The 25,358-nt window shown below is 52.4% G+C and overlaps 6 protein-coding genes across 6 annotated transcripts; 1 reads left to right on the top strand and 5 right to left on the bottom strand.

Annotated features, from left to right (window-relative positions):
* Window positions 1-24: 24 nt before the first annotated feature.
* QC762_709410 (uncharacterized protein) lies at window positions 25-1,029 on the bottom strand (the record flags this gene model as incomplete). Its single annotated transcript, XM_062893789.1, has 1 exon — window positions 25-1,029. The coding sequence occupies one exon, from the start codon at window positions 1,027-1,029 to the stop codon at window positions 25-27; it is 1,005 nt and encodes a 334-aa protein (XP_062739632.1).
* A 1,307-nt stretch (window positions 1,030-2,336) lies between these two features.
* Window positions 2,337-3,428, top strand: QC762_709400 (uncharacterized protein; the record flags this gene model as incomplete). The annotated part of the gene is made up of 1 exon (XM_062893788.1): window positions 2,337-3,428. One exon carries the CDS (start codon window positions 2,337-2,339, stop codon window positions 3,426-3,428), a length of 1,092 nt encoding a protein of 363 aa, XP_062739631.1.
* Window positions 3,429-5,956: 2,528 nt separating this feature from the next.
* DUS1 (tRNA dihydrouridine synthase) lies at window positions 5,957-7,907 on the bottom strand. The gene is made up of 2 exons (XM_062893787.1): window positions 7,551-7,907; window positions 5,957-7,487 (listed from the first exon to the last, which is right to left on the bottom strand). Exons 1-2 carry the CDS (start codon window positions 7,677-7,679, stop codon window positions 6,000-6,002), a joined length of 1,617 nt encoding a protein of 538 aa, XP_062739630.1. The 5' UTR covers window positions 7,680-7,907; the 3' UTR covers window positions 5,957-5,999.
* Window positions 7,908-9,260: 1,353 nt separating this feature from the next.
* Window positions 9,261-13,728, bottom strand: BNI4 (bud neck involved protein). The gene is made up of 4 exons (XM_062893786.1): window positions 11,473-13,728; window positions 10,384-11,362; window positions 9,954-10,330; window positions 9,261-9,899 (listed from the first exon to the last, which is right to left on the bottom strand). Exons 1-4 carry the CDS (start codon window positions 12,538-12,540, stop codon window positions 9,852-9,854), a joined length of 2,472 nt encoding a protein of 823 aa, XP_062739629.1. The 5' UTR covers window positions 12,541-13,728; the 3' UTR covers window positions 9,261-9,851.
* A 4,420-nt stretch (window positions 13,729-18,148) lies between these two features.
* Window positions 18,149-18,940, bottom strand: QC762_709360 (uncharacterized protein; the record flags this gene model as incomplete). Its single annotated transcript, XM_062893785.1, has 1 exon — window positions 18,149-18,940. The coding sequence occupies one exon, from the start codon at window positions 18,938-18,940 to the stop codon at window positions 18,149-18,151; it is 792 nt and encodes a 263-aa protein (XP_062739628.1).
* Window positions 18,941-21,458: 2,518 nt separating this feature from the next.
* QC762_709350 (uncharacterized protein) lies at window positions 21,459-24,257 on the bottom strand (the record flags this gene model as incomplete). The annotated part of the gene is made up of 2 exons (XM_062893784.1): window positions 21,459-21,605; window positions 21,660-24,257. The coding sequence occupies 2 exons, from the start codon at window positions 24,255-24,257 to the stop codon at window positions 21,459-21,461; spliced, it is 2,745 nt and encodes a 914-aa protein (XP_062739627.1).
* Window positions 24,258-25,358: the final 1,101 nt, after the last annotated feature.

The following is a 25,358-nucleotide window of genomic DNA, read 5'->3' as shown; positions in this document are numbered from 1 at the left end:
CAAGCAAAAACGCCCACCCCCAGTCTAATCCCTCAACCAAGCCCTCCTCTTCTCCTCCTTCCTCGCCCTCCTCTTCTCCTTGAACTCCCTCAGCTCCTTCTTACTCGGCTTCTTCCCCGCCCTCTCCGCCTTCAAGCTCCTCCCATCATGCATATTCGCCGCAGCATCCACATCAAAAAACGCATTCAGCTGCCTCTTGCTCTTCTGCTCATCCGAATGCCTCTCGGCCCCCTGCTCCGGCATCTGCCACTGCCCCGTCTGTTTATTAAAGTAACCGCCCACAGCATACTCCGCCGGTGCAGGGGGAATAACACTCTGCTCCGCTTGTTGCTGCAGCGCCCTCGCGTTGACGGCATACCAGGCGTTTTCATCGTATGAGCCGTGAATGGCGGGGTTGTAGCCTCCTGCGATGGAGGTTGGGTTGGAGATGGAGGTAGGGTCCGTTTGGGGGGGTGTTGGTGCCGTGGGTGGGGCGGTTTGAGGGACGGTGGTGGATTGGCGGGGGTTTTCGAGCTGCCAGTGATTGCTGAAGCGGTTATAGAACCAGTATTGGTTGTCGTTTGGGTTCCAGTGGTATTCCCAGCCGTCGTCTGCCGGTTCGGGGGCTGGTGTGGGTTCGGCGGGGAGGGCTGAGGAGTTGTTGTTGTCTGCTCCTGGCAGGGGCTCGTTTGGTAATGGGGGGCAGTTGCCAGGGAGAGGCTCGTTGGGGAGTGGTGGGTGGTCGTGGTCGGCTTCTGATTCGGAGACTTCGCCTTCTTCGTCGGATGAGCTTTGTGATGGGGAGGGTGAGCCTTCTCTGGGGGAAGTGACTGTCTCCTCAGCATCTTTGGGGGAGCTGGTTGATTCATTGGGGTTTGGTTCGTTGCTGTTGGCTTCATCGGCTGGGGGAATAGCTTTGGCAGTCTGGTCCGCCTCTTTTAGGTCTGCTTCAGGTGATGTCTCTTGCTGGGGAGTCGCGTTTGCGTTCTCGATGCGCTCCTCTGGCGCAACTGGTGGCGCTGGAGACTCGGTCTCGGCTGGCGTCGACATGGTGATGTAGTGGTGCTGTTAATTGGAAGGGCGTTTTGGGGTTCGGAGTTCAAGAGAGTTGGTTGATTGTTTGCCGATCGTCCCAACCTTCTTAAGGGAAGAGCCGGGAAGAATGCGAGTTCGAAACGAAGGGAACAAGCTTGGAGTTGGAAAATCGAGACCCTTCAATCGCGCTTCCAGTGCATCTCTCGGTTTCGGTGGAGACAGGCGAGATCCAGAATCGCAGATCAAATTCCTGTAGCCGATTGGGTAAGGTATGGCTGCGGATAATTGCATTATACATGTTGTCAGGAAAGCCCTGCTTAAATGCATCAGCCAATGACGGTGTTTTGATTGGACCACAAGCTAAGCTCTTTGCCAAGCTCGAGGTGGGGATCACGAAAGCTTATTTCACTTTCCTCTTCAAACTCCCAACGACAAGTTAAGCAATTCATCACTTCAAGCTCGATGGTTGGTGTGCTTTCTCATGGCTCAGACAGCTTTTCTCCCACTGTATATCTCGCATCGACAGCACTCTCGGTTGTCATTTTCATGAAGGGACACGAGACCCGACACTCCTCCAGGCTTATGACATTTTCAACAATCTGGAACATGGACAACCATCAATTCTCATCCTCAGGCCACGTTCCAGAATAATTGCAATCCCACTCTTCTCTCCCTACTAAATTGGAAAACATTTCACAGCACCGAACCCACGTTACGCAGCATCATGCCCGAAGTTTCTCTTTCTTCCCGTTCCTCCATTTTTAGGATCTCGGCCTGGCTACCCTTTAGCCGGATAAACAGTGACATCCACTATGGACGCCTTGTATGGAAGAATGCTGATCCTGGGGCCTGGGTCACTCTTATACCACACATTCGCTGCCTCGATCAGCTCAAACTGAAGCTGATTCGTCGGGGCAAGTGCCCCTGATACCACCCGTCGAGACAGAGTGTTATTCAAGCCTGGATCCTACTTACCCAGCCAGGCATTGACCAATAGATTGAAGAAGGTTGTGGTTTGATCTTACTACAAAAAGTCTACTTGAGCAAACTTATAAGCTGGTCAAACGGCCCTGCCTGTTCCCGTCGGTCCGTGACGACTTGAAAACCGGCCTGGGATCTTGGCGGTATATGAAGTTCTCTCACGCCACCTCTCCTAGCTTATTTTGCAAATACTGATGTATGAGTGCATATCCTCCTATTTATCTTTTTCTCCTAGTTCATTTCTGTGCTCTGTACTGGCTTAATTTTCATTTATATCACGTCATATTGCTTTACACGAAGCCTGTCATTCTAAAATACCCCTGGACTGGGGCGACATCGCAATGGAGATTCTAAGCCTCCTCCTTCTCGGCGGTGCTGTGGGAGTCAATGCGCAACAAGCACCTCTCACCGAGGATTCCAGATGCGGTTGCTATCTCATGAAAGGCAATGAAACAGCATATTTCAAGGAACATCGCTTTTTCGACTTTCGAAACCACCACCACCACGCAAGCGTACCCCCAGTCATCACAGAGGTCAAGGACACATCCGACGCACCTATCACGAGCCCTTTCTTCAACTCGACCGAATGGACGGATTTCTGGATGATAAGCAACTGGAACAATAGCCATGGCATCCGCGAGGACTCTACATTGCTGATGGTCAACTCACCAAACAACGTCTACCTCGAAGCAAACCACGACGCTGACTCCTCCCCCAAATCATGGCTCTCACTCCGCACCGAGCGTCTCCAAAAGTTCCAAACCACAGCAGAGATAGAATCCCTCTCGGCAAAATTCAAATTCGTCTCCATCCGGATGTTAGCCCGCACGATTGGCGCTCGTGGTGCCATCACAGCCATGTTTACGTACCGCCACTCGGAGGACTACTACCAAGTACAAGAATCCGACCTGGAAATCCGCACCAGCGACCCCAAGAACGTGATTCATTGCACCAACCAGCCTTCTTTGGACAGTGAGGGGGATGTGGAAGTCCGTGCCAGCAAAAACGCCACCATGCCCAATGGTCTGGAGTGGTCAGATTGGGCTGTTCACAGGTTGGATTGGACGCCGAGGAGCACGACGTGGTATGTGAATGATATACAGGTGGCGAATATTGAGTTTCAGACGCCGAAGGATGTGAGCAATATTATTTTGAATGCATGGAGCGATGGGGGGGAGTGGACGGGGAATATGACGGTGGGGGAGTCGGCGTATTTGCAGTTGCAGTGGTTTGAGATTTTGTATAACACGACTGAGCCGGAGAAGAGACAGGAGCAGGGACAGGGTGTTTGTCATTCGGTTTGTAGTGTTGACGGGTCTCCGGAGGTGGGGAGGCCGGTTATGCTTTGGAGCAATGGGGGAGGGCGGGGGGCGGGGGTGTTTATGGGGTGGGTTCCGGTGATGATGGTGACGGCGTTGTTTTTGCTTGCTTGAATAGGGGTTGTTTAACGGGTGTTTGGCGTTTGGAAGGAATTGTTTGGTAGTTTTATGTTTGCTAGTTTATAGGAACCATGTTTATAGAACAGTTCTGTCAGTTTATGATTTCGGTTGTGTGTACAACGGGATTACTTCGTCAATATCGCCTGCGGTAGAGCTCACTCGGGACTCAAGAACATGACTTTCTTGAAACATTCAACCCTCGCCATCAGGCAAGGAGGTCATAAACCAATTCTCGCTCCCAAAACATCACATACGACCATAGACAGCTGAAAATACGGCATCCCGTCCGCTCTGCCCGAGTCAAACAGCTGATCGCCAGACTAGTACTCAGGTGGGTGACCACTGGGGAATCCCTGGTGTTGTATGTTTTTATTACTTTTTAATGGTGTCCACTCAACTCCATCGAGATCTCTTGGCGTTCACCTTCCTTTTTGCTGCTTCTCTGAACAGATCAGGTATGATCACTAGCTGGGACTTTAGGAAAGAGAGGGAAATAGGGAGAGAGTATGATTACTTGACTGGAGAGGCAAGATTCAGAGAAAAAAAAAAGAAAAAAAAACATCAAGTTGACAGATGCTGAAATTGGCATGGAACGACAGCAACGATGGCAACCTCAATATCATCAACACTCGCAGATAATTACCCTATTAATTCCAGACTAATAAACTGAAATCTAAGGTCGATGGGTTGGTTAGGTACGAGAAGTAGAGCAAGCAATAATGGTCAACAACAAAAAGCCCCGGCCGAAAAGTCGCCAAATATAATCAACATATGCAAAGGTACTACTGACTAAGTGGGAACAAATGAAGCACAGCCATCATCTTCCTAAGATAATATAGGTAGAAAAAGCAAAAGCTCACCGGTCAACCCCCTCAGCGTTCTGAGAGAGGTGGCCGGTTACGAAACCCCTCGAGAGGGGTTTGCTTTTGAATCGAACTTGGGGGCTATCGGTTGCAAGCCCCCCGGGGGGGGCGAGTTTTAACAGCCCCAACATCCTTACCATTTGACCTGATCACAAGGGTGCCCTGGTAAGGATATTGGAGCTGTTGGAAGGCACGTGGCTGGGGACCACCTGAACCCAAACAGAATATACGAGTAAACAAGACTCGCCACTTGGACATTTGGCCAGAACTTCACAAGGCTCTTCAAGTGTTCAGAGGCTTGGATGCCATCCGGCACCCTCAATGGATCTGGATCGATCAGATATGCATCAATCAGGAAGACGAGGACGAGAAAGGTGTCCAGATTGGAATGATGGGTGACATCTATAGAGAGGCGGAACTCGTCACCATCTGGGCCGGTGACGGTGACTCGAAGATGGAAGAGATCCTGGAGAAGACGAGGGAGTTCGCATTTGCGATACCGCGGTGTCCGCCTATGAGAACACAGGGTTTCGTGGTGTTGGGTATGTACAACCGCCACTTGGAAGACTATGAAGCCCTCTTTCAACGCCAGTGGTTTACCCGCACATGGACACTACAAGAGGTTCTCTTGGCCAGGAGTGCACGGCTGGTTTGCGGTCGTTCCATCAAAAGCTGGGATGAACTAGCCACCGTGTACTTGCGCTGTCCGGAGAGTGTCAAAGCAGCATAGGTGTGGCTAGAAGGGCAAGCCTTGGATATGGGGCCCTAAAGCCTTTTGGTATGATTTCTGCTCTTCATTCAAGGAACTGGTTAAGCCGTTGACTAACAAAAACGGCAGATACTCTTCTTCGCTGCCAGGAGCGGAATTATTCTCGTCGCTACGATCTCGAGGTGGTCACTCTTGTTCGGCAACGGGATTGGACCGAGCCTAGGGACAGAGTGTATGGAATACTCGGGCTTGTCAGTCCGGAAATCCGGACGCAAATTACTATCGACACCACACTTCATCATCCACGGCATTCAAAGACTTCGCCAAGGCCTTCCTCAAGCATCATGGGCCTGATCTTTTCATCCTCGTTTCTGAACGGGTTGATGCTGAGCAAGAGTCAGAGTCAGAATCTCAAAGTGACACAAATATACCATCCTGGGTCCCCGATCTAACCCTGCCTCCCCTCATGACACGTACTTGGTCTCGTCACGAAGCGGGGAGACGCTTCTCAGGGCTGACGCCGGAACACCCACTGTTCAACGATGATGATACTGCGATTCAAGTCGCTGGAATACACATGGCCACCATCAAGCAAGTTTACCCAAGCGTCGATATCGAGACCTTGGCGCCCCAGCTGGATGCAGACCACAGGATGAAGGAGAGATTGGGATTCCAGGGGCCTTCTTTCACTTCTATTGATCTTGCCAGAGCACGCCAAGACATTCGTACTTTGATACAGCGGACACACTCGCATTTTGGATACAATGCAACCCCGTCATCTCGGCCGTGCCGATTTCATTCGCACTTTGAAGGGAGGGTGATGGAAGTTACAAGGTAATTGGCCCTGCTTATGTGGATGAGTTCATGGATGGAGTTGCGTTTGAAGCCAGAAAGCCGCTGGAGAACTATGAGATCATCACCATCAGGTAGAGAACCCAAACCCAGCCCAGTTTGCAGTAATGATCATTTATTCATCTATATTCCCTCGAGATTTCAGCCGCTAACAAGCTCGCTCGTTTGGAACTCCGTCTGCTTCTCCAGCTCCTCTTTCACGGCCTCTACCACCTTAGCATCCCCCCCATTTGTCTCATCGCCCTTCACCCTCTTCTCACCGCCGTTGGCCTCCTCCTCCGCTACCCGCTTCTTATCCTTCTTCCCCGGCTGAATAGCACCTCTAGCCATCGCCTCCTTGGGCAACGGCCGAATGATAGGCTGCACACACCACCAAGGCCTCTTACACCTCAAAATCGCCGTCGCGCTCGTCTCCGCCGGACCCATCTCCTCCACCAGCTTCTTTAACCTCTCTTCCTCCGCAGGATCCTCCATTGACTTCCCATCCGTCTCCTCGTACTCGATGAGTCCCTCCGCAACCTTCTTCTCAACCATCTTGTATATCCCCTCAAACTGCTCCAACTCTCCTAACCTCGCCCTAGCCAATGCATCTCTTACATCATGGTGCTTTGAGACAAAGTGCCGTAAGAGGTGGAACATGTGCGCCTGAAGGGCACCATAGTTGGGGTTACCGAATGCCTCTGATTTCGACCCCTTTTTCGGCGGGATCACAATCTCCTCCTTCATCCACTCCGTATCCATCCCCTTCCCAGGTACAAACAATGGCCTCCTCGCCGGTGGCTCACCCCCCTTCACATACTTGTGTAAAATATCCAGATACCGCCTAAAAACAGCATCAACCCTCCATCCCCCCTTCCCATCCCTCCCCCTCCAGAACTCATCCTCAAACGCCCCCGGCTGAGGCTCAGGCGCAAAAATCGCCGGGTTAGACAAGTTCCCCTCAGCAGACATAACCCCATCCGCCCCGGTAGCAGCAATACACTCCTCGATATCCCCGTGCTCCAGAACATTCCCGTTCGCAAAAATGACCGTCTCCGCCGGTAGGTTATCCCTCAAATACCGAATATACTCCCAATCCGCCACCCCCGTCAAATGGCTCTTCTGCTCCCTCCTCCTCCCGTGAACAGTCAATATACTCGCCCCGGCACTCAACACATTCTTTGCGTACTCCAGCGTCTTCTCCTTTGTTTCCAAAATCCTAATCTTGGCCGTTACTGGGATGGGAAGATTCTCGTGAAGGGTGTTGATCAACCTATAAATCAACTCCTGATCCTCTTGCAGGAAACTGCCGTAGTGCCCCTTTTTGGCGATACCTTGCGGGCAGCCGAGGTTGAGGTCTACCGCGTCGCAGTAAGGGGCGACTTTTAAGGCAGCAGCCAGCAAGTGCTGGGGGTCGTTGGCGCAGAATTGTACAAACAACGGCCTGTCGCCGACAAGGGGGTTGCCGTCGAGCCAGAGGGTGGCGGGGTCTTTGGGGAGGACGCACTGGAAGTGCGAGTCGCGGTATTTGTTGTAGGGCGGCTTCGGAGCGTCTTGGGAGAACAATCGGGCGTGGAACATGGGGGTGTAGGCGAGGAGTTTTGACTGCAGCTCGGGGGGCATGAATGAGCGGGAGAGCATACGCCAGGCCTGGAAGCAAAAAACCATCACGTCAGCCAAAAGTCAGTCATGAACAGAGAAGGGAGGGCATACAAATTCGGACTGATCAACCATTGGCGCGAGGATATACTTTGGCGACCCGATACTCTCGTAGAACTCCCTCCCGTGCAACTTCTTCGCCGTCGCCGCCGCTGGGGCATCTGTTGTCGGAGCCGTCGCCATGGTCGAGTACAACCCTCTGCTGCTAAAGAAGAAAGAAGAACCAGCCTGCGAGGTACCACCTCTCCCACCAGCGGCGTGGAGGAGCCTTCTTCCCAGAGTAAAAAACGCCACGATTTTTTCCCTTCCCAAGTTCACCTTTTCAGTCGTCGTCGTCGTCGTCGTCGTCGTCGTCGTCGCAGCAAATCTTCACTTCAATTTTCGTTGTAATCGCAAATCCGCAACCCCTCCAAAACAAAAACAACAAAAAAAACAAAAAAAAAATCCCATTATCTCAGCCTCTCTCACCCAGCCAGCCCTGCAAGGCTGAACCCACACTTCTTTGCGCGCCGCGTCTGATTGGCCTATGCACTTCTCGAGGCCCCAAGCACAGTTAGCTCCTCCCCAAACTCACACTGTCCCTCCTTCAGGACCCCTGAACGCACGGCACCCACCCCCACAAACCCTTTCTTCACACTTGTGCGCAGGCAGATCATAAACAAAAAAAGTTCGTATTTCACAAACGAACCAACCCCCATACGGAGAACCGGACGCAACGGACACGCGGGGAGTGGGAGGACACCGAAGTGGTAGTGTGGTCCTGCACACGAGAATGACTATTCATGCAGTACATATATATATATATATATATATACTGGCAATCTATGACACCACTGACCAGCCCACTCCCGTAAAGTGGTTTGCCTACACACTCTAACACGGACGGGGCTCGGTCGTTTGCTGCTGCAGAGGGACAATCATACATGTGAAAGATACCGGATATCCCAACTCGGGTCGTGATCACCTGCACACCACCGACAGAATTCTTCTTCTTCTGTTGTTTCTTCTGTCCCCGTAGAACCCAATAGAAACAAATCCCATCTCGATCTTCCCCATCCCCATCCCCTCATCCCACTCTTCAGCCCCAAGCTACTGCAAGGTTCGTGACCGTTAGCCAAAAGCACCGCCAACCAAAAAGCAAGGCAGGTCATCATCCAACGGCCAGTTTCCATTCGTAAACTTCAGGAAACTAGTTCCCACCTTGGCCCGGCTCGGTTGCGCCGTGCATACAGCACATCTATAACGGCCTCGCATATACCAATTATAAGCTGATGATAACACATCACAACCACTACTCGTCAAGCTTGTAAACCCATATATGCCATTCCAACTCGACAATAATATCTATCTACTTTACACCACCACCACACCCAGTAGAATTACCCCCACTCCCTCACCATCATCATCCTCCCCCATTCCGCAACTTCACACAAGATACACCTCAACTAGCAAACATCCCCCAAAAAGCGCAAAAGAAAAGAAAAAGATGATATATGTATTTTTGAACTTGTCTCTGAATGCCGAATTGACAAAAAAAATCACCTCCTCCACCCACCATCATCACCACACCACCATCACCATTACGTCTTGCCTTTTTCTCCCCTTACTTGCTTTGTGTTTTGTTTGTGTTGTTGATGTTGTTGTTGTAGTTGTTCCTCTTCATCGTCGTCTCTCTTCGTCCCTGTTGTTGTTCAACTCCCTCCATAGTTCACCACCACCACCACCACGACATCACGCCACTCCCCCTCCTCACAACACCATCCCCCCCCCCCTGGTCAAAACACCAGACACATCTATTAAAAAACTTCACGCTGTCTTCTGTCTTTCAACATCACTCATCACCCATCAACCCTTACACCTCTAGCCACATCTCTGCTTGTTAAAGATAAAATTCGCTTCACTTTCGCTGACAGACAGTACTCAACTCTCAACCACGTACGCACACACGCACACATCTCCCCACTTCGCTGAATGAACCAGAAACATAATTTTGTTTAGGAAAATAAGAAAAAGGATCAAGGTGAACCCGTGGCCGTATTCACCCCCATACCCCGCTTGTAATTAAATTTCGCTGTGCTGCTGTGTGCCAGATTCTAGACGGAAATAAAGAGAAACAAAAAAGTTTGTCGAGATCAATGTGAGAACAAGAAAAAAAAGACTTAAATCAACGCCATGACACCTTACTATGCTTTGTCCCATGAGAGAAAAAGAAAAACGCCTGGGAATTGTGCAAATCCTTTGGTCAAATACACGACGGGAGGTCGTCTTCGCCGCCCTTGGTGCAGAAAAAAGAGAATCGAGCCGAGAGAGGTGCTGCTGTGCTTGAAAGGGGTGCGGGCCATTCGTCTTGAATCATTAGAAGAAATGCGTGTAAATCTTGGAGTTTTCGTGAACCTCCATCTCCTGGTTGGTTGTTAGCATCTCATGCATCGCTCGAATTATCAGTAGGAGACCCACCATCTTGAATGTGTTCAGCTCTTCCTTGATCTGCTGAGCAAGCATTGGCGTCAGGCGGTTGCACGTCGCGATGTCACCACGGCGATCGTACTCCCCGCTCGGCCATGTCTCAAAGGTGATGATGCGGGGGCTGAAGGTGGCGTTGCGCTTCAGGCTGCCCTGAGGGGTTCCGGGCGCGCTCTTGGTGTCCTGGCGGAGACGGAGGGCCGAAACAAAGTAATCCTCACTGCCAATGGTGACAGGCGCAGTCCGTCTGTGTCCTTGCTGCTCATCATTGGGGGTGCTGGGAGCGCTGGAGGTAGGGGAATCGGTGACGTTAGGAGCATGAGGCGGTTCTGTAACGCGTGGAGATGGGCTGGCGGAGCCATTGCGGTCTTCTAAAGCAACAATGTTAGCAACATGCTTCTTCACCGGAAAAGAACAAACGTACTCTTCAAGATGCCCTTTCGGACAGCAGCCAAGACCTCGGCACGTTCCTTCTCACCGCCAACAATGCTCTTTCGTGCTGCCGAGCTGTCTGTGCCTGTGCTAGATCGTGGGTCCGCTTCGAGTGTGGGTACATTGGCGGCGTCGATGGAATTTCGCTCGAGACGAGGGAAGCCGGTACCGCCACCGGATTGCGTTCGAGGGTCGGCGTTCACATTGACACGCTCGCGCTCGGCCTCGACATTGACCATGGAGACGGTAGCTTCCATGGCCTCGGGCATCCTGGCATCGGCCGCCGGCACACCAATGATGGACTTAGGCCGGAAAAGGCCGACAAGGGAACGACCGCCCTTCTTCATTCCACGACCCATCTTCCGAATCATAATCGAAGCCGAGGATGCCGTTGATGAGATTGATAGGTTATCGGTCGATCCCGAGAAGAGTCTGCCGCCGTAGATGTTGCTGCCGATGCCAGCCTCCTCTTGTCGCTGGGCGATGCGGGCTTGTTCCGTCTCGTACGCATCCTCCTGGTTCTGCTCCTTCTGGAGCTTGCCTGGCCCATTCTCGGCGGCTTCGCTGTTAGCATGTACCGCTTTCCGGAACTCTGCCGCGCTGCCAAAGGAGAAGGCTCTCCTAAGTCTCGATGTCTTGTTCTTTGGCTTCCCTCCCTTCTCGTTGATGGCAGCCAGCTGCCTGGCGGCCGGACTCTCGACGCGAGGCGTGGTCGGCTTCACGGCCTCCTGAATCGCGCTGTCGGCGGCATCGGCCGAAACGCCATTCTCAGTCTCCGTGCCCATTGCCTTGGAAAGGGGAGACGAATTGACGGCACGCTTCGGAGTTGCAGCATCGGACGATGAACTTCGTGGGGGAATGTTGACCAGCCGGGGATAATCTTGGCTGTTGCCCGTCTGCTCAGAAGGCGAGGAGGAAGACGGGGCGGGGTTTCCGGTGGGGTTGGAAGCCTTCGCGCTGCGGTTGGCCGACTAAAGTGGTAGGAGTTGATTAGCGCTGGTTGATCCAACCCCCAACATTGCCGCCATAACATGTGATTGGACAATGCAGCCACGAGATATGCAGGTCAGAAATCACTTACAGAAGAGGAAGCTCTGGAATTGTTGCTTCCAGCGCTGCGGCCAGAGGACCGGCTGTCCGAGCTGCCAAGACGGGCGTCAGTAGTAGCGCTGCTGTTGTTTCTGTCGCCGGCCTTGTTGCTTCCAGCTTTGGTGGTTTTGTTGGGGTTGTTGTTCTTCTTTTCGGCCACCTTGGCCGATGCTGGTCGATCTGGACGGCTTGGTAGTTCCGGCTGCTTAAGCTCGGGCGGGGTCAAGGGCGTGGAAAAACCGGCAGAATCCAATGCGGGCAAGCTGCGTCTGCGAGTTCTTCTAGGTTCCTCTTGTCCCTGACCGCGGACAAACCCCATGTCGTCAATCGCCGACCCAGATACCGAGCCGATATAGCTGTTTGGCCTGTTCATCTGGTGCAACTGGGGAGTCCGCAGCATCACAGGCTTTTGATCCGATGCACTCCGAGTGTGGCCTGGGCGCCCAGCGGTTGCCGTTTCCTGGGGCTGTTTCCCTAGGCCCGAGCCCGCCGAGTCAGAAGACCGCAGCGCAGTTCTCCTATATCTTTCCGGTGACACCCGCGGCGCCGCCTGTGCAATCGGTGGCGACAGCGATGTTCCGTTCATCTGTGATGCCTGCGCACCGGCTCTGCGTGTTCCTGATGACGGCAGGGCTGAATCATCCCGAGACCCGGCACCCGTCAAACTGATGGATGCCGTACTAGGCAAGTTTGTCATGGAGTTGCTGGCCGCGTACCGGGAGCGGGCCACACCAGGCTGTAGATAGTCCAGCGTCTGGATAGTCGGCACTGCTGGCGAGGATGATGTCCGGTGTGACCTGACCTGTTGCCATTGTGTCGTCGGATTAAGGCTGGGTGTGCCTGTGTAGGCATAAGGTTGGACAGACCCTGAGCCGCCACGGTACACCACAGGAGAAGCCACTCCTGTGGGCAAGCCGTGGATACTATTTCTATGAGCTCCACCCTGAGCATATTGCGCATTCGACTGAACTGGCAGCATGCCCGAGGCTGAGGCCGGTCTGGTCTGAAGCATTGTGACTGTCCCAGATTGCTGTGGATATCCTTGTACCAGTGCGGCCATGATATCTGGAGATCTGTTCAGATCCAAGGCAGAACTAGATGGATGTTCTTGTTCAAAGTCTCGGAGAGATGAGCTGCCCGACGGTGCTCAAACTTTGACAAGCAGATTGCGAGGTTGAACGAAAGTATTAAGGCAGGGTTTCTGCATGGAGTCTGTCAGCGAGACCATTCATCAAGAGTCTCGGGAAAAAGACAATGGCAAAGTGCGTAGCTCAACTGAGGACAGAAATGTGTGTTTGCTGAAAAAGGCAAGGTGATCCCCACGTTTTTTTTTTGCAATTGTGCTGATCAATGGGGGGGACGACAAGTCCCAGCATCGAACTCACCTGCCAATTGCGTTGACAAGAACGGAGCCTTTTCAAATAAATCGAGACCCCGTGTATGGTGGTACGAAGACCTTTTTTAACGATGGTGACACTATAGAACTGAAGGTCGCCCGGCGGCCAAAGAGGGAGGTAGATGATGTTGTTCGTCTCTGAAGAAGAAGCCCACTGTCACCGTGAACTTTCTTGCCTGGTCTGGCGGTCTCAAGCCCGGTCACAACCCGTCGGGAGTCGCAGGCTGAGGGAAAGGAGTATGGGGTAGAGGCAGTGCCGCGTCACGACTGACAACTGCAAATTCGGCCGTTACTGGAGACGGGACATCGGGGAGGGCCAGAATTATCGGATGGGAGTTGGGAGCAAGCTGGTCCGAGCAGACGGCGTGGTCAATGTTTTTTTTTTTCGGTGTGGTTCGTTTCTGCGTGAGGACAAATAGCGAACCGAGAACGAAAGAGATGCGTAGTAGACAAGCAAACAGACAGCCCAGAGACAAGATGCTATGAGACGACACGGGCGAGCGAGACTGAGATTTCGAGTTGGGACGTTAACGACAAAAAAAAGAGAGAGGCCGAGATGGGGAGCTTGTAGAAGGCGGACGCGAATCGAAAGGTGAAAGGGTGGAAGGGGCGCTTTCTCGAAACACGGCGAGGCACAGAAGGGCGAAGGTCGTGGTGTCGAAAAAAAAAAGGAAATTTCGTAATCGGGGGGCCGGAGCGTGTCGTCGGTTCGGTGAGGTGGGAAAGAAAGAGTGATGGGGCAGGACTAGAGGGGGGGATTGGGGGTAGAGGGGACTTGGGAATGGGATTTGGGTGTAGTGTGAGGAACCTAGGGAAGTTGTCCTCTGGTGTCTCCTGTCGTGGGCTGTCTGGAGGAGGCCAGACGTGCAGCGACTAGTTGAGACAGGGCAACGGCTTAGGACGGCGGTGCACGCCAGAACCAGGAGGGAACGAGTCGGCCTCTTTCCGTGCATCGGGCGCCGGCCAAAAACCAAGACACTCCACCCACCGGCTATTCATACAGTACAGTCTGACCTACCCAGGCTAAGAAATTAATATCCGATCTAATTACCTACTACTACGTTTTTTCATTAGTATATCTTGACTTTCTGTTCGATTCATGAAATCTCAGATCTCAGTTTCAGCAACGCAAACTGTCAATGTAAACTGTGTCTGTCTTCACCCCACCTATTTCCAACCTCCTAAACCTCGGACCCAAAGCTCCTCCTCTGTTCCCTCAGGCCATGTGTTGATCCCCCAGTCTTCGCCCATTGGCCAGCGAGGGAGGAACGAGCATTGACCCAAGGCGCGCTAGCAGGGCCCATGCTGCAAGCCAAATGTCGCCGTGCAAGGGTGCCAGGGGCTTCCCATCTCCTTGCGACGAGCCCACCGAGGCGACTCTACACGGCTTTTGTGCATAAATCCATCCACGTCTCCTTGCAGAAGCTGCACTACGAAGTGCTCACAGAAAGAAGTTTCCCATTTTATATGTTTCACGCCACTGCCTGTTACTGGCTACTGTGTTCATCCTATTACATCTCAGTCACTGCCCGTGAGGATCAACTGGAATGGAGCCGGAATTTATTCCTTATCGCCCCAGTGGATTGCCGGATGGACCACCGCCCCGTTCCAATTTCTCGTTCCGGTCAAACCGTTAAGCAGAGATAGTCTCTCTCTCTCTTCCTCTCTTCCTCCAAAGAGCAATGTGAATGTGTCAGCGGTCTGTTTGCCTGGGGAAATGCCCAGTCACGGAACCAAACCTGCCCAATGTGGACAAGGCACCGGCCGTTGCTATCTCTTGTTTTATTAAGGTTATTATTCAATATTATCCCGCCGATATTATTTCCTTTCGCATATGCAATCTTCCAAGCTCTCTCTTCCAGAGTCGCATCGCATGTACACACTATAACCTCTTTCCATTCAAAAACCTGCAGTCACGCTCTCTTTTGGCAATCGCGCCTCGCGTTTCGTTTCCACTTTGCCAACACAGTGTTGAAAGTCAAACCGTTCTCCACACCCACCGTTGATGGGCAAGCAAAGCTCCACAGATCAGATCAGGAAACTCAAGTCATGGAGACGGCAGGAGGTTTTTAATGAGCCTCACTAGTTGCATGTGCAACTTGCAAACACTTGCACTGCATGTATAAAATAATGTTTTATACATCCACGACGATGATGACTGAATGCAGCAAGGAAGGCCCTCTCGGGTCGGCGATGGTGTGGCGTGGCGCCTGTCGCGTTCGGCCATCAACAACAACTTTGTTCCCCCTTTTCTTTTGCTTTCTGTGCGGTGCCGCTCGTGGGCGGAGGAAGAAAAAGAGAGACATAATAAACAAGAGCCTCGCGATTTTCTTTTTCCCTTTATAATGCCAACAACAACAACAACAACGACCAACAGCCCTACCTGCCAAGAGAGGCACATCTGGGGCTCGCTTTTCATATCGCTCTCTTGAACTTTACCAACATCATGACCTACTCCGCCCTACACTAAATCCTCCGACTATCCCCATTATTTTCATTGCAAATCCATAACCATCCTTGACGTCGTCTCCTTGCGGGGCTTATAGCTATGCACTCCTGAACATTCAAGATCGATCAGACCGAGGCCTACCCAAACAACCCAAGATCAAGAAAGACTTTAGCCCAAGCCAACCTTTTTCCGAAGCTGAAGATAGATAACCCAACATCGAAACCGGGCAGAATGCCAACCCTTTAATAGTTTCTCCCAATATTTTCCCCGTCCAATCTCCAGAATAAGGGGGGCGCATCCAGCAGGCGTGCGGCACAAGATCTCCCGCTCTGAGAAAAGGATCAAATTCAGCGTGTGCGGCGGAGGCACGACAGGTCTCCACACACAGCCCAGCCGTCTTCACAACAAATTGAATCTGGCGCTGTATGAATAGAGTATGCTGCAAGCTCTCAAAACAGGTTGGTAAAGAGTGGGGGAACATGGTTGCACAGCGGGATCTGAAACTCTACCTTACAGAAACATATGCTTTCATGTAAGGCACTGTCAGCAAAGAGAATGTCCGTGATTTGATCCAAAGAGAGAAAGAGAGAGAGAGAATGAAAAACCAAGTTCAGTGTAAAGTGCGTACGTCAGTATGGAAGCAAGGAGTTCGGTTGTTGCAGTTGAACCCTGAAAATCCAAAGAGTCTGTGTGCCCAATGACCTAGAGGATTGGTAAAGGCTGGCTTGTGAAGAGGGCTTTGAGTGACAAGCTCGAATATGCCTCTAGACGTCAGCTCAACCGTCATTGACTTCTCTAGTACAGCTATCTGTCACTGTCAGCTTGTCACAGGAGGCTGGTAAAAGCGGCCGGACCAGCGGTTACCCGCTCGTCCCAAGCTCAACTTTGGGGTTTTGACCATCTGCATGTGAGTGAGTTGGGCATACACTATGATCCAAACGTTTTCAGTGTCCATGCGGGTTACGCCATCTGAATTTTTTTTTTTTTTTGATGACGGGCCTTTTCATTCAGAAAGAAAGGAGAGTTCGTCCGGACAAAGATTCCTTCATTCTCACCTTCTCTTTTCATATGAGACACGCACACCTTGATGCAAAACCAGAAAACTTGCTTGCAGATCAACCCGGCTTTTTCCCCTCTCGAAAACGAGGCTCTCTTGTCTCGGAGCTTTTCTCAATCCTGCTTACCTAAATGGTTGTCATCCAATGATAAGCTTTTGGCCTATGCAAGACTTCTGGAAGGATCAAGCAACGACAAGACGGAAACAAGAATAGGCCGCGTTGCTTGGCATGGACAAACTCTAAAAGACAATCGTTTCGGACGTTTTCTGGTCACCGCTCTTCTCTCTTGAGAGAGAGTGTGTTCCTGGAAGCGAGAGAGGTTGGCTTGGAGAGCTGTGATTTGCTGCGGCAATCCTTTCTCAGGACGGACAAGGCAAGCCACCCAGCGCTGTGATTTACGCTGTAAACGGGCAACATTCAAGGTACCGCTCTACATGATGCATATTGACCAAGCATTGGCCAATCATGACGGTGAGTCTTCGGCCGGTGTTGTGGAAAAGGTGGTGTGTGTGTCGGCGGCGAGCATCGAGCAGGGTGGGATGCTTTCGGGCAGGACGAGATGCGGCGTGTGGGCGGAAAGCCGTGTGACGGGACCAATGCCTGGCCTTTTTTGGCTCCTTGCCGGCGGTGCTTGGTATACAGGCACCTTGGACGCCACTATCATTGCTATCTTTTGACGTGAATGGCGAAGATCTCTTCCTCGGAAGCAGGCAGGGAAGCCACATGCTGGCCTGCTCGAGTGAGGTGGTTGGGATATGCATTGTTGATGTCTTGCTCGAGGTGAAGAAAAAGCAAAGCGCCTCCGGAGCGGGCGGCGGGCCACCCCCTTGGCTGGTTGTGGTTGAGATGGTGTGCCCGTGCCGGGAGGCTTCGTGATTGGTTCAGGCCTGGTCTACCGCCGAACCACGAGTTGGCAATTGTTTGACAATGGGGCTGCCCTCTTTTGTCTGGCCCGCTCAGACTCTCGCAAGTCGTCGTCAGCCATGACAGACAGGCGGTGAATACGAATAGAAGTTGCGATCATTGTGCCGTGGTGAGGTGTTGCGCAGAAACTGTGGTTCCCTTTGCTCGCTTACTCATCACTTTGTGGGGCAGATGCCCACGAATGCCAAGCAAACGTTTCTTTCCCTGGTCCTTGACCCATGTTTATCAAGGTTCCAGCGGATTTTGAGAATCGAACGTTGCATGGTTGTTGTCGTGGGACTCGCTTGCAACCGATAGCATGAATTTAATTCTAAATATCTGGGGGTATTCATACAAACCATATCATGATAGTTTCTGAGAGTGGCTGTGAAAAGCAACGCTCAACGGCGTTGATATCGGATCTTAAGGCCGAGTCAGGATCATCTAGTGGGAGTTTGTAGCGGGGACTATGGAACAAGGACGGCTCTGGTTGAGACTCACTCATATCGGTTTGAAGTGCATCATCCATTGAGTTCATCTCATGCTGATATCACCTTTGATAGGTCTAAGCACAATCCTATTCAACCCAATGAGCATCGGGACGTTGAGCAACTCGAGTCATTCATCCGAGATACATACAGTTCATCCAGCGACGGCACTACACTTCTTTTCCGAGTTGATCACAACTCGAACCAAGATTTAGATCCCAATTACTATTATGTTTCGGATAGCTAGTTCCTATCATCCAGACATATTCGCGGCCCATAACCAACGCCAGTCAGTCAAAAAAAAAAAAAAGAAAAAAAAAGAAGAGAAAAAAAAAGAAAAAGAAAAAAAAAGCCCATATCAACTCTATCCAAGTTCACCCAACCAGCACTCTCTCAACCACAAACCCCAACGCCTCCCCCCCATAAACTCCCCCATACCCCCCATGAACCTCCTCATTCTCCCCATCCGAACAAAACGGATCCCCCTCATCACAAAAACTCGCCATCCTATCATCAAACACCGGACAGCTGAACCCCTCCGGTCGGGCAGCAAATCCTCCCACCTTCGCCGTCCCCTTCTCCCCCCTCCTTTTCCCACCAGTAAACCTCGGACTCCCCATCAACACCACCGCCGCAATATTCCTTTGCACCTCCCTCCTAACCAAAGGCCTCCCAACCCGTCCCCCATCTTCATCAGGTTTTCCTCGTCCAGTAAAATCATGAGGCACCCCGCAAAGCGCATCATCTATGATCTGCCCTCCCTGGCTGAACCCATGGAGGATGAGTATTGTCTCTGGACACAGGGCGTTGAATGTAGAAAGCCGTTTGATGACTGCTGCTGTTCCGGTTGTTACTGAGGCGGCGTATTCGGATGTGTTGGCGCCTAGGGCCGGGTAGTCTATTGCTTCGGCGGTTATGGTTGGGTGGGTGGGGGGAGGGGAGGAGTGGTTGAAGGTTGAGAGGAGGAGTTGAGTAAGGGTTATGGAGGAGCCGAAGCCTGGGGGGGCGGTGGTCTCACGGGCGGAGAGGATGTGGAGGAGGGGGCAGGGGCCGGGTTGTGGTGTGACTGGGAGGGGGGAGGCTGATGGGAGGGTGAGGGGGAGGAGGAGGAGGAGGAGGTGGTGGTGGTGGTGGTGGAGGTGAAGAGGTAGGCATGGGAGCTTCATGTTGTTGTGTCTGCTGAGGTGATGGTCAACTTCAAGTAGGGTGTGTTTGGTCTGGTGAAACTAATGAGGCGTATCGGTATCATTGGGAAAGATATGTACGGAAGGTAAAGGCAGTGCCTCGAGTTAAGGAGAAGAAGAGCAGGAAGGACTGATAGGAGGCAGCTTTGACTCTGCTCTGGGACCCTTGGGTGTTTAACCTCCTGACAGCCCACACAGACACCTACCTGCCCTTCCGTCTGATGTTTGATACTAACTGTGACAGCGGCACGGGATGTGCCATCCCCACGAGAAAGTCCTACCTTCTTGCCGTCCGCTCACACCTCAACGCAACGACATCTCGGTGCTGCTGTGCTTTCGGTCGAATGGAGAATGCTCTTTGTCATCGTGAACTCCCTGATCGCCATACACTGCATGACGATCCCAGGGTTCGGGAGTGGTTGTTGGCAAGGCGGTGTGTTTAGCCGCATTTGCAGTCACAAAGCTTTGATGCGTACTGGGAGGTTGTCACAGTGGTATAGACTGCCAGAGGAGCTGTGATAGATGGGTCTGTGGGTAAGGTTAGAGTCAGCATGTAACATCGGGCCATTGAACATGAAGATACCATAACGCACGCTGCTTCGAGATCAGAATGAACAGTATCACCCTAGTATCACACCCCGTAAGCTTACAATAAACTAAGAAACCCTCAAGACCCTTGACCTTCACTCTTTTGCATTTCCCGTCCCGTTTGGACCTCCAAAACACCAGCCGCAAATCACAAAATAATTCCTCGAGAAGCACTTTTTGCAGTGGTCCCCAACGTTTGAGCTTCCCATTTATCGCTAGGCACTTCCTCCCAAAAGCTTGTTCATTCGGAACCGGAAAGGAAGCCGGGTATTATGCGGGGTGTGCATCGTCAACTGGGTCGAGTTTGTAGATCATCTTCAATGTAACCTCGCAACTTTCCTTTTTTGGGCTGACGATGAGAGACGCTTTGATGGTGATGTTGGTTTAAGGTGATTACATTACTCAGCGGGAAAGGGGTCTTGGAGGGAGACTTTTATGGGATCGTGTTGGACAAGCTACTATGTCGCGAGAGAGTAGAAGTGTTGATGTCATTAGCTCTTGCTTTGCTTGAGTACTTCAAGTTGAATCTCGATGAACAAACTACAAAGGATAACTTTAGAGCAGGCTCGGCGGTGAGTTTGAAATTTGATGTTTTCGAGCTTATTATGTTGGAAGGCGTGTTTGGTGGAGGCTGTGCCTTGACACCACCTTTCTTCTCGAGTCCTTCATCAACATCAGCCACCTGCCCGAGTCTGTTTTCAAACGCCACATTGGGAGAGATACATCCCTCACTTTGGAAGTTAGGGTAATGGTTTGTTCGCTCTGGGGGCAGCTACATGCAGGTATACGAAGCGTCTTAGCGAAATGGTTTATGCACTTGAGTGATGTTCCGTACTTTTCATCGAGATTTGTTGTGATATTGAGCGGGGAACTTCATGGGATCTTGACTGTTGCTGCTGGTATATTCGACATGCACCTGATGTAGGAAGGCTACCTTGGGTATCTTAGGTATGTGGTGGCAGTGACGGCACTGAATCACCACAAGCACGACGGTTGCGGGTCAAGCAGCAAGCTCAACTCACTCAAAGCCTTCCATAATAACAATGATTTTCCATGCCGCAACCTGGAAGTTGGTCAACACTTTGCCATCACGTCACACCATCATTCCACCCAGAACAACAGAAGCCAGAACAACAGAAGCCAGAACAACAGAAGCCAGAACAACAGAAGCCAGAACAACAGAAGCCAGAACAACAGAAGGGAGGAGCAACCCCTACCAGAGTATATACACCACTCTCCCCACCCACCTTCCAACAGCAGCTCCAGTATCCTTACCAGGGCATCACACTTGTGGTCAGGACAAATGGTAAGGATGTCGGAGCTGCTGTTTAAATATCTCCCCCCCCTCCCCCCACAGTAAAACCTTTCTCAACTGGGTTTTCGTAGCCCGCCCACCCAGGGCTGGTGAGCTTTTGCTTTTTCTTCACTCATCATCGATCGATGACCCAATATAAAGACAACAAGGTCAAACCATCTTTCACGTCCAAGATGGTCAGACAAGCGAGGAGTTGGTTCATCTGCCTGGGAGGTCGCTCCGCCATTTATAACAGCACTGCTTTTGATAACAAGAAAAGTCGAACGGTTCTCGTTGTTTATCACTGAATCCTTTATTCCAGACAGTTCCATAACAAAGCGACCTGACCTTATACCTCAATTCTCCAGAACCAGCAATGGCGATACGAGCATCTGGATTCTGCTTTGATAGCCAAGAGTCATTAGCAACATTCACCTCACTTATGAGAGAAAGAATCGGACGACTGTCTTGTTCTCATTGCCCAGCTCACTCACTCACTCACCCATACCAAACAACTAACCTAACAAAGTAACCCAACCTCACCGCATTAACACACCCTCAAACACGCATACCCCCCATTTATCCCCCAAGAAAGAAACTCAAAAAACCACCCCAAACCTACGCCCTCACCCCCCTGGCACTAACCTCCCCCCTCTCCCCAATCTTCAACGCCTTCCTGCAATCCGGACAATACCACTTCGTCGTCCTCGCCGGAATGTCCTCCAACCCGACACACTCCAAGTGAAACCACTCCTGTTTGCATTGCTGTTTCCCCATTAGCATTTCCTTCTCCCCCCCGCCACTTCCGGGGTTACTTACATCAACATTGTCACACTGAATCATCGTCCCAAAGCTGACCCGATTACACAGACAATATCTCGGCTCCTCCGGATCAATCACATTCCCCTCGTCGTCCACCTCCACCTCTGCCGTCCCGCCGTGTGTTTCCACCGGCGTCGCCGCCACCTCTTTCTCCTTCTTGTTACCGCCACCAGCAGTTCTTGACCCGGCAGCGGCGCTCTGCTTCTTCCTCGGCGCCGCCTTGCGCGTACCCACGGCGCTGTTACCGCCGCTGTTGGTCCGGCTGATGACGCCGGGAGCAGGGCGCTTGCCGGCTCGTTTGCTGGCCGGTCTGGTGGTGGAGTTGCCGGCGGCGGTGGGAGCAGTGGCGGCGGTGGTGCTAGCAGCAGTGGCAGAAGTCGTCGCGGTTGCGTGAGAAGATAGGGCAGCGGCTACATCTGGAGGGGCAGGGGTGTTTCGGGCGGTGCTAGTCCGGCGGGGACGGTCTGCTGCCAGAGATGGGGGGTGGTGAGGTAGTGCTGGCTCTTGGCTTGACGCTTTTCCTCTCGAAGCTGGGCGGCGGGTTACGACTGTTGATGCTGGTTGGGCAGGGGCAGGGGTAGGAGCAGGAGCAGCGTCGGGATCTGGCTTTGGTGCAACCAGCTCGGGGCTTGCTGTCCTTGACGTGGTCTTGCTTGCGACTCCTGACACGGCCCCTGGTGGAAGCTGCTGTGGTTGTGACTGTTGTTGCTGATCTTGCGACCGAGTGGCCTGCTTCTGGCGGGCCTCTCTCACAGGAGGCAGGATGGGCGTCACTGACTTCTTCGGTGAAATCACTGGCGGTGGTATAGGTGTCTCGGTAGTCGGCAGTTTGATGGGTGCCAATGTCGGGACGCTCGAAGGCCCGGCGGTGCTACCGGCGGGTGAGGTAGCTGATATTACTGATGCCGGCTTGGCCGTTATTGACTGGTCCTGTGAAAGGTTTGGTAAAGGTATAGGCGTTGTAGAGTGCAAGACCGCATTTGTCCTCTGGGGAAGCTGGACCGGCGTTTCCTGAGGCGGGCCCAAAGAATTCCCAGAGGTTATTATTGGCGGCGGTACAGGCGTCTCCGTCTTGGTTCTCTTAAACTGTGGCCTCTGAGCCTGTTGACTGCCATCCGCCGCGGTCTCCTGTTCTTCAGCACCTTCGGCCTCAGTTCCCGGCATCGAATCTCGTTTCCGCTTCTTCGGAGCCTTGCTCTTGATTGCTTTGGCATCCGCGACAGCAGCTGGTTGAGGCACGCCCCCCATAATCATCCGTGCCTGTTCCCGGAACATGGCAGCCGACTGTTCGGCTTCGTCCGCTGCCAGCTTGGCCAGTTGCTCCCTCTTGAGTTTCTTAGCCTCGTTCAGTTTCATGCCACGGTTTGTGATATTCTTGTCATCCGACGCCAAAGCATCCACAGTCAAAGCCCCGAGCGGCATCCTCTTCTCGCCGGTGTGAGGGTCGATCGTCGGCACCGGCATCGCCCCTTCAAACACCCTCCCCTCGTCCTCTGCCTTTTTCTTCGCAGCTTTGAAGGCATCGACGCCTCGTCCGAGCGCGGCTAGCTCTCGCGCAACCATGGTATCACTTGGAGTCCAAGCCGCGTTCTTCTTCATTCTCTTACGAAGTCTTGCCAGTTCAAACGCAGTGAGCTGACACCATGGTGCATCGGCGCTTCCTGGGACTGCGTTTTCGGGTGGAGGGACGAGCTGTGCCATGACAGCACTGGTGGATAGCCCACCGGGCACATTGGGAGGGGGGACAGATGTCCTGGGTCTTGGCGCCCTTGGAACACTCGACTTGGGCGGCCTTGTTGATCCTTTCACGACCTTGATGCGCGGAGCCGGAGTGACCCGGCTGGAAGATACTGCGTCATCCTCTTCCTCCGAACTGCTCTCCGATCCCGTGGTGTATGCGTCAAAGTTAATATCGTATGGCGCTAACACCTCGCCAGGAACTGTGATCCTAGGCACTCTCGGCCTGCGCACTTTCTGTCCGTCTATTTTCAGTGTAATCTTTGGTACTCTCGACATCTGAGGCGATCTGTTGGCCACTGGGCTCTTTTGTTGCTCCTCTAACTCTTGGTAGTTATCCTGCATAGCCTGCAATTTTGCGAGAATGGTCTTGGCACGGTTGAGATGACGGTTCACATTCTCGGCCATCCGTTGCGCTTCGGCATGGGAATAGACGCGAGAGTTGAGGGCATGGTGCAGGTTTTCCGACACGTGGCTGCGCAGCTCCACCGGTGTGTTCTTGCTCTTAGCACCAGCCGGGAGGCCGGGGAGCTGGCCCCATTGTGTTGTGAGGTCGTCGATGTTGTTCGAGGAATCGATGTAGGCCTGGTCAAGTTGGCCAATCAGGGTCAAAGAACGCATCATATCGGCCGGGAGGTACTCGGTAAAGTCGAGGAAGTCACTAACGGTGGCCTGGGCATCGGGGTCGGCTCGGAGGTCGAGGGGATTGAGAGGCGTGATATTTTCGATGGACTTGATGGACTCGTGCATAGCCTGCTCGATGGACGGTGGCGCATCCTGTCGCGGAGAGATGGCCTCATCGACAACGGGTTGAATGGCCTCATCGACAACGGGTTGAATGGCCTCCGGAGCAGCCATTTTTTGGTTGTTCCAATTCGTCCTCTTGTTTTTTTATGTGTGTTTTTTCACGATGTTTCCGGTGTTGACGTCGACGTCAGAGCAACTGGTTGGATGTTGGCGCAAAAGGCCTAGCCATGAGTGGGTGCAATGCGAAGCAAAAGTGAATATTAAGCTGCAGTATAGTGGTCCTCAGTGAAAACACTATCTCGTGGGCGTCGTGGAGCAAGGTTTCCAGCTCTCGTTGGGCGGTGGATGAGGCTGTCGCGGTGGTGTCGTTTGCAGTGAAGTCGGCGGTTGAGAATGTGATTGTGGAACAAACGCGCCTCGTGCTCCCGTCGCGAAAGTCCAAGCTCCATTCGCTCCTTGGCTTGGCCCGCAGCCCGCAGCAGAAGATACAAAGTGGGTCTGTGCACCCCCACATGATCATCCTGGCTTCCTGTAGCCGGCCGGCAGACCTGCAGCCTGCAATGTAACCCTGACAAGGAACTGTTGATCTTATCTCTTTAGCATCCCAACCCTCGACCGGCTCCCTCTCGAAATCGTTACCGATCGGTGGCTTCACCTCCCGTCGTCTGCAGCATCTCGGCGATCAAATCACATCTCTGAATCACTCACCGGCAGCCTGCCTGCCTTGGTCTGCCCGTGCCTGCAGAAAATGCCTTACTTAATTTCTCCTAGATCAAAAGCCTCGCTTCCCCATGTTATCCGCGGCAACCGCCGTCTTGACGATGTGTTTTGCAACTTCCATACCTCATGTGTAGACAAGACAAGCATTTGTGGATACAGACACAAGGCCATTGCAGGCAGCAGCTCCCCTTCCGTTGTTCTTGAAACCCCGGGTTTGCACACTTGAGCAGCACAAACTACTACTAGGTCCCGATGTGGACTCTCCTGAGCATGCCTGACGGCGATGTCACCCAGCTAAGAGTTGAGGACATCTCGAGATGGCATGATATTGAGGTGATAGTAAGGCAGAAAGCGGGCTCTCTTGGTCTTGGTTGGGTCTTTGACTTAACACGTCTCCCCCGTGTTGTATGTCGACTACTACCGTTTTGAATCTTGTTACCTAGACGGTATCCCTGTCCATGATGATGCCAGTTGATGACGCGGACAGCTTAT

Source organism: Podospora pseudocomata, chromosome 7 (assembly GCF_035222375.1).
Source record: "Podospora pseudocomata strain CBS 415.72m chromosome 7, whole genome shotgun sequence".
Taxonomy (NCBI): Eukaryota; Fungi; Ascomycota; class Sordariomycetes; order Sordariales; family Podosporaceae; genus Podospora; species Podospora pseudocomata.
This window is presented reverse-complemented; position numbering and strand designations above follow the sequence as displayed.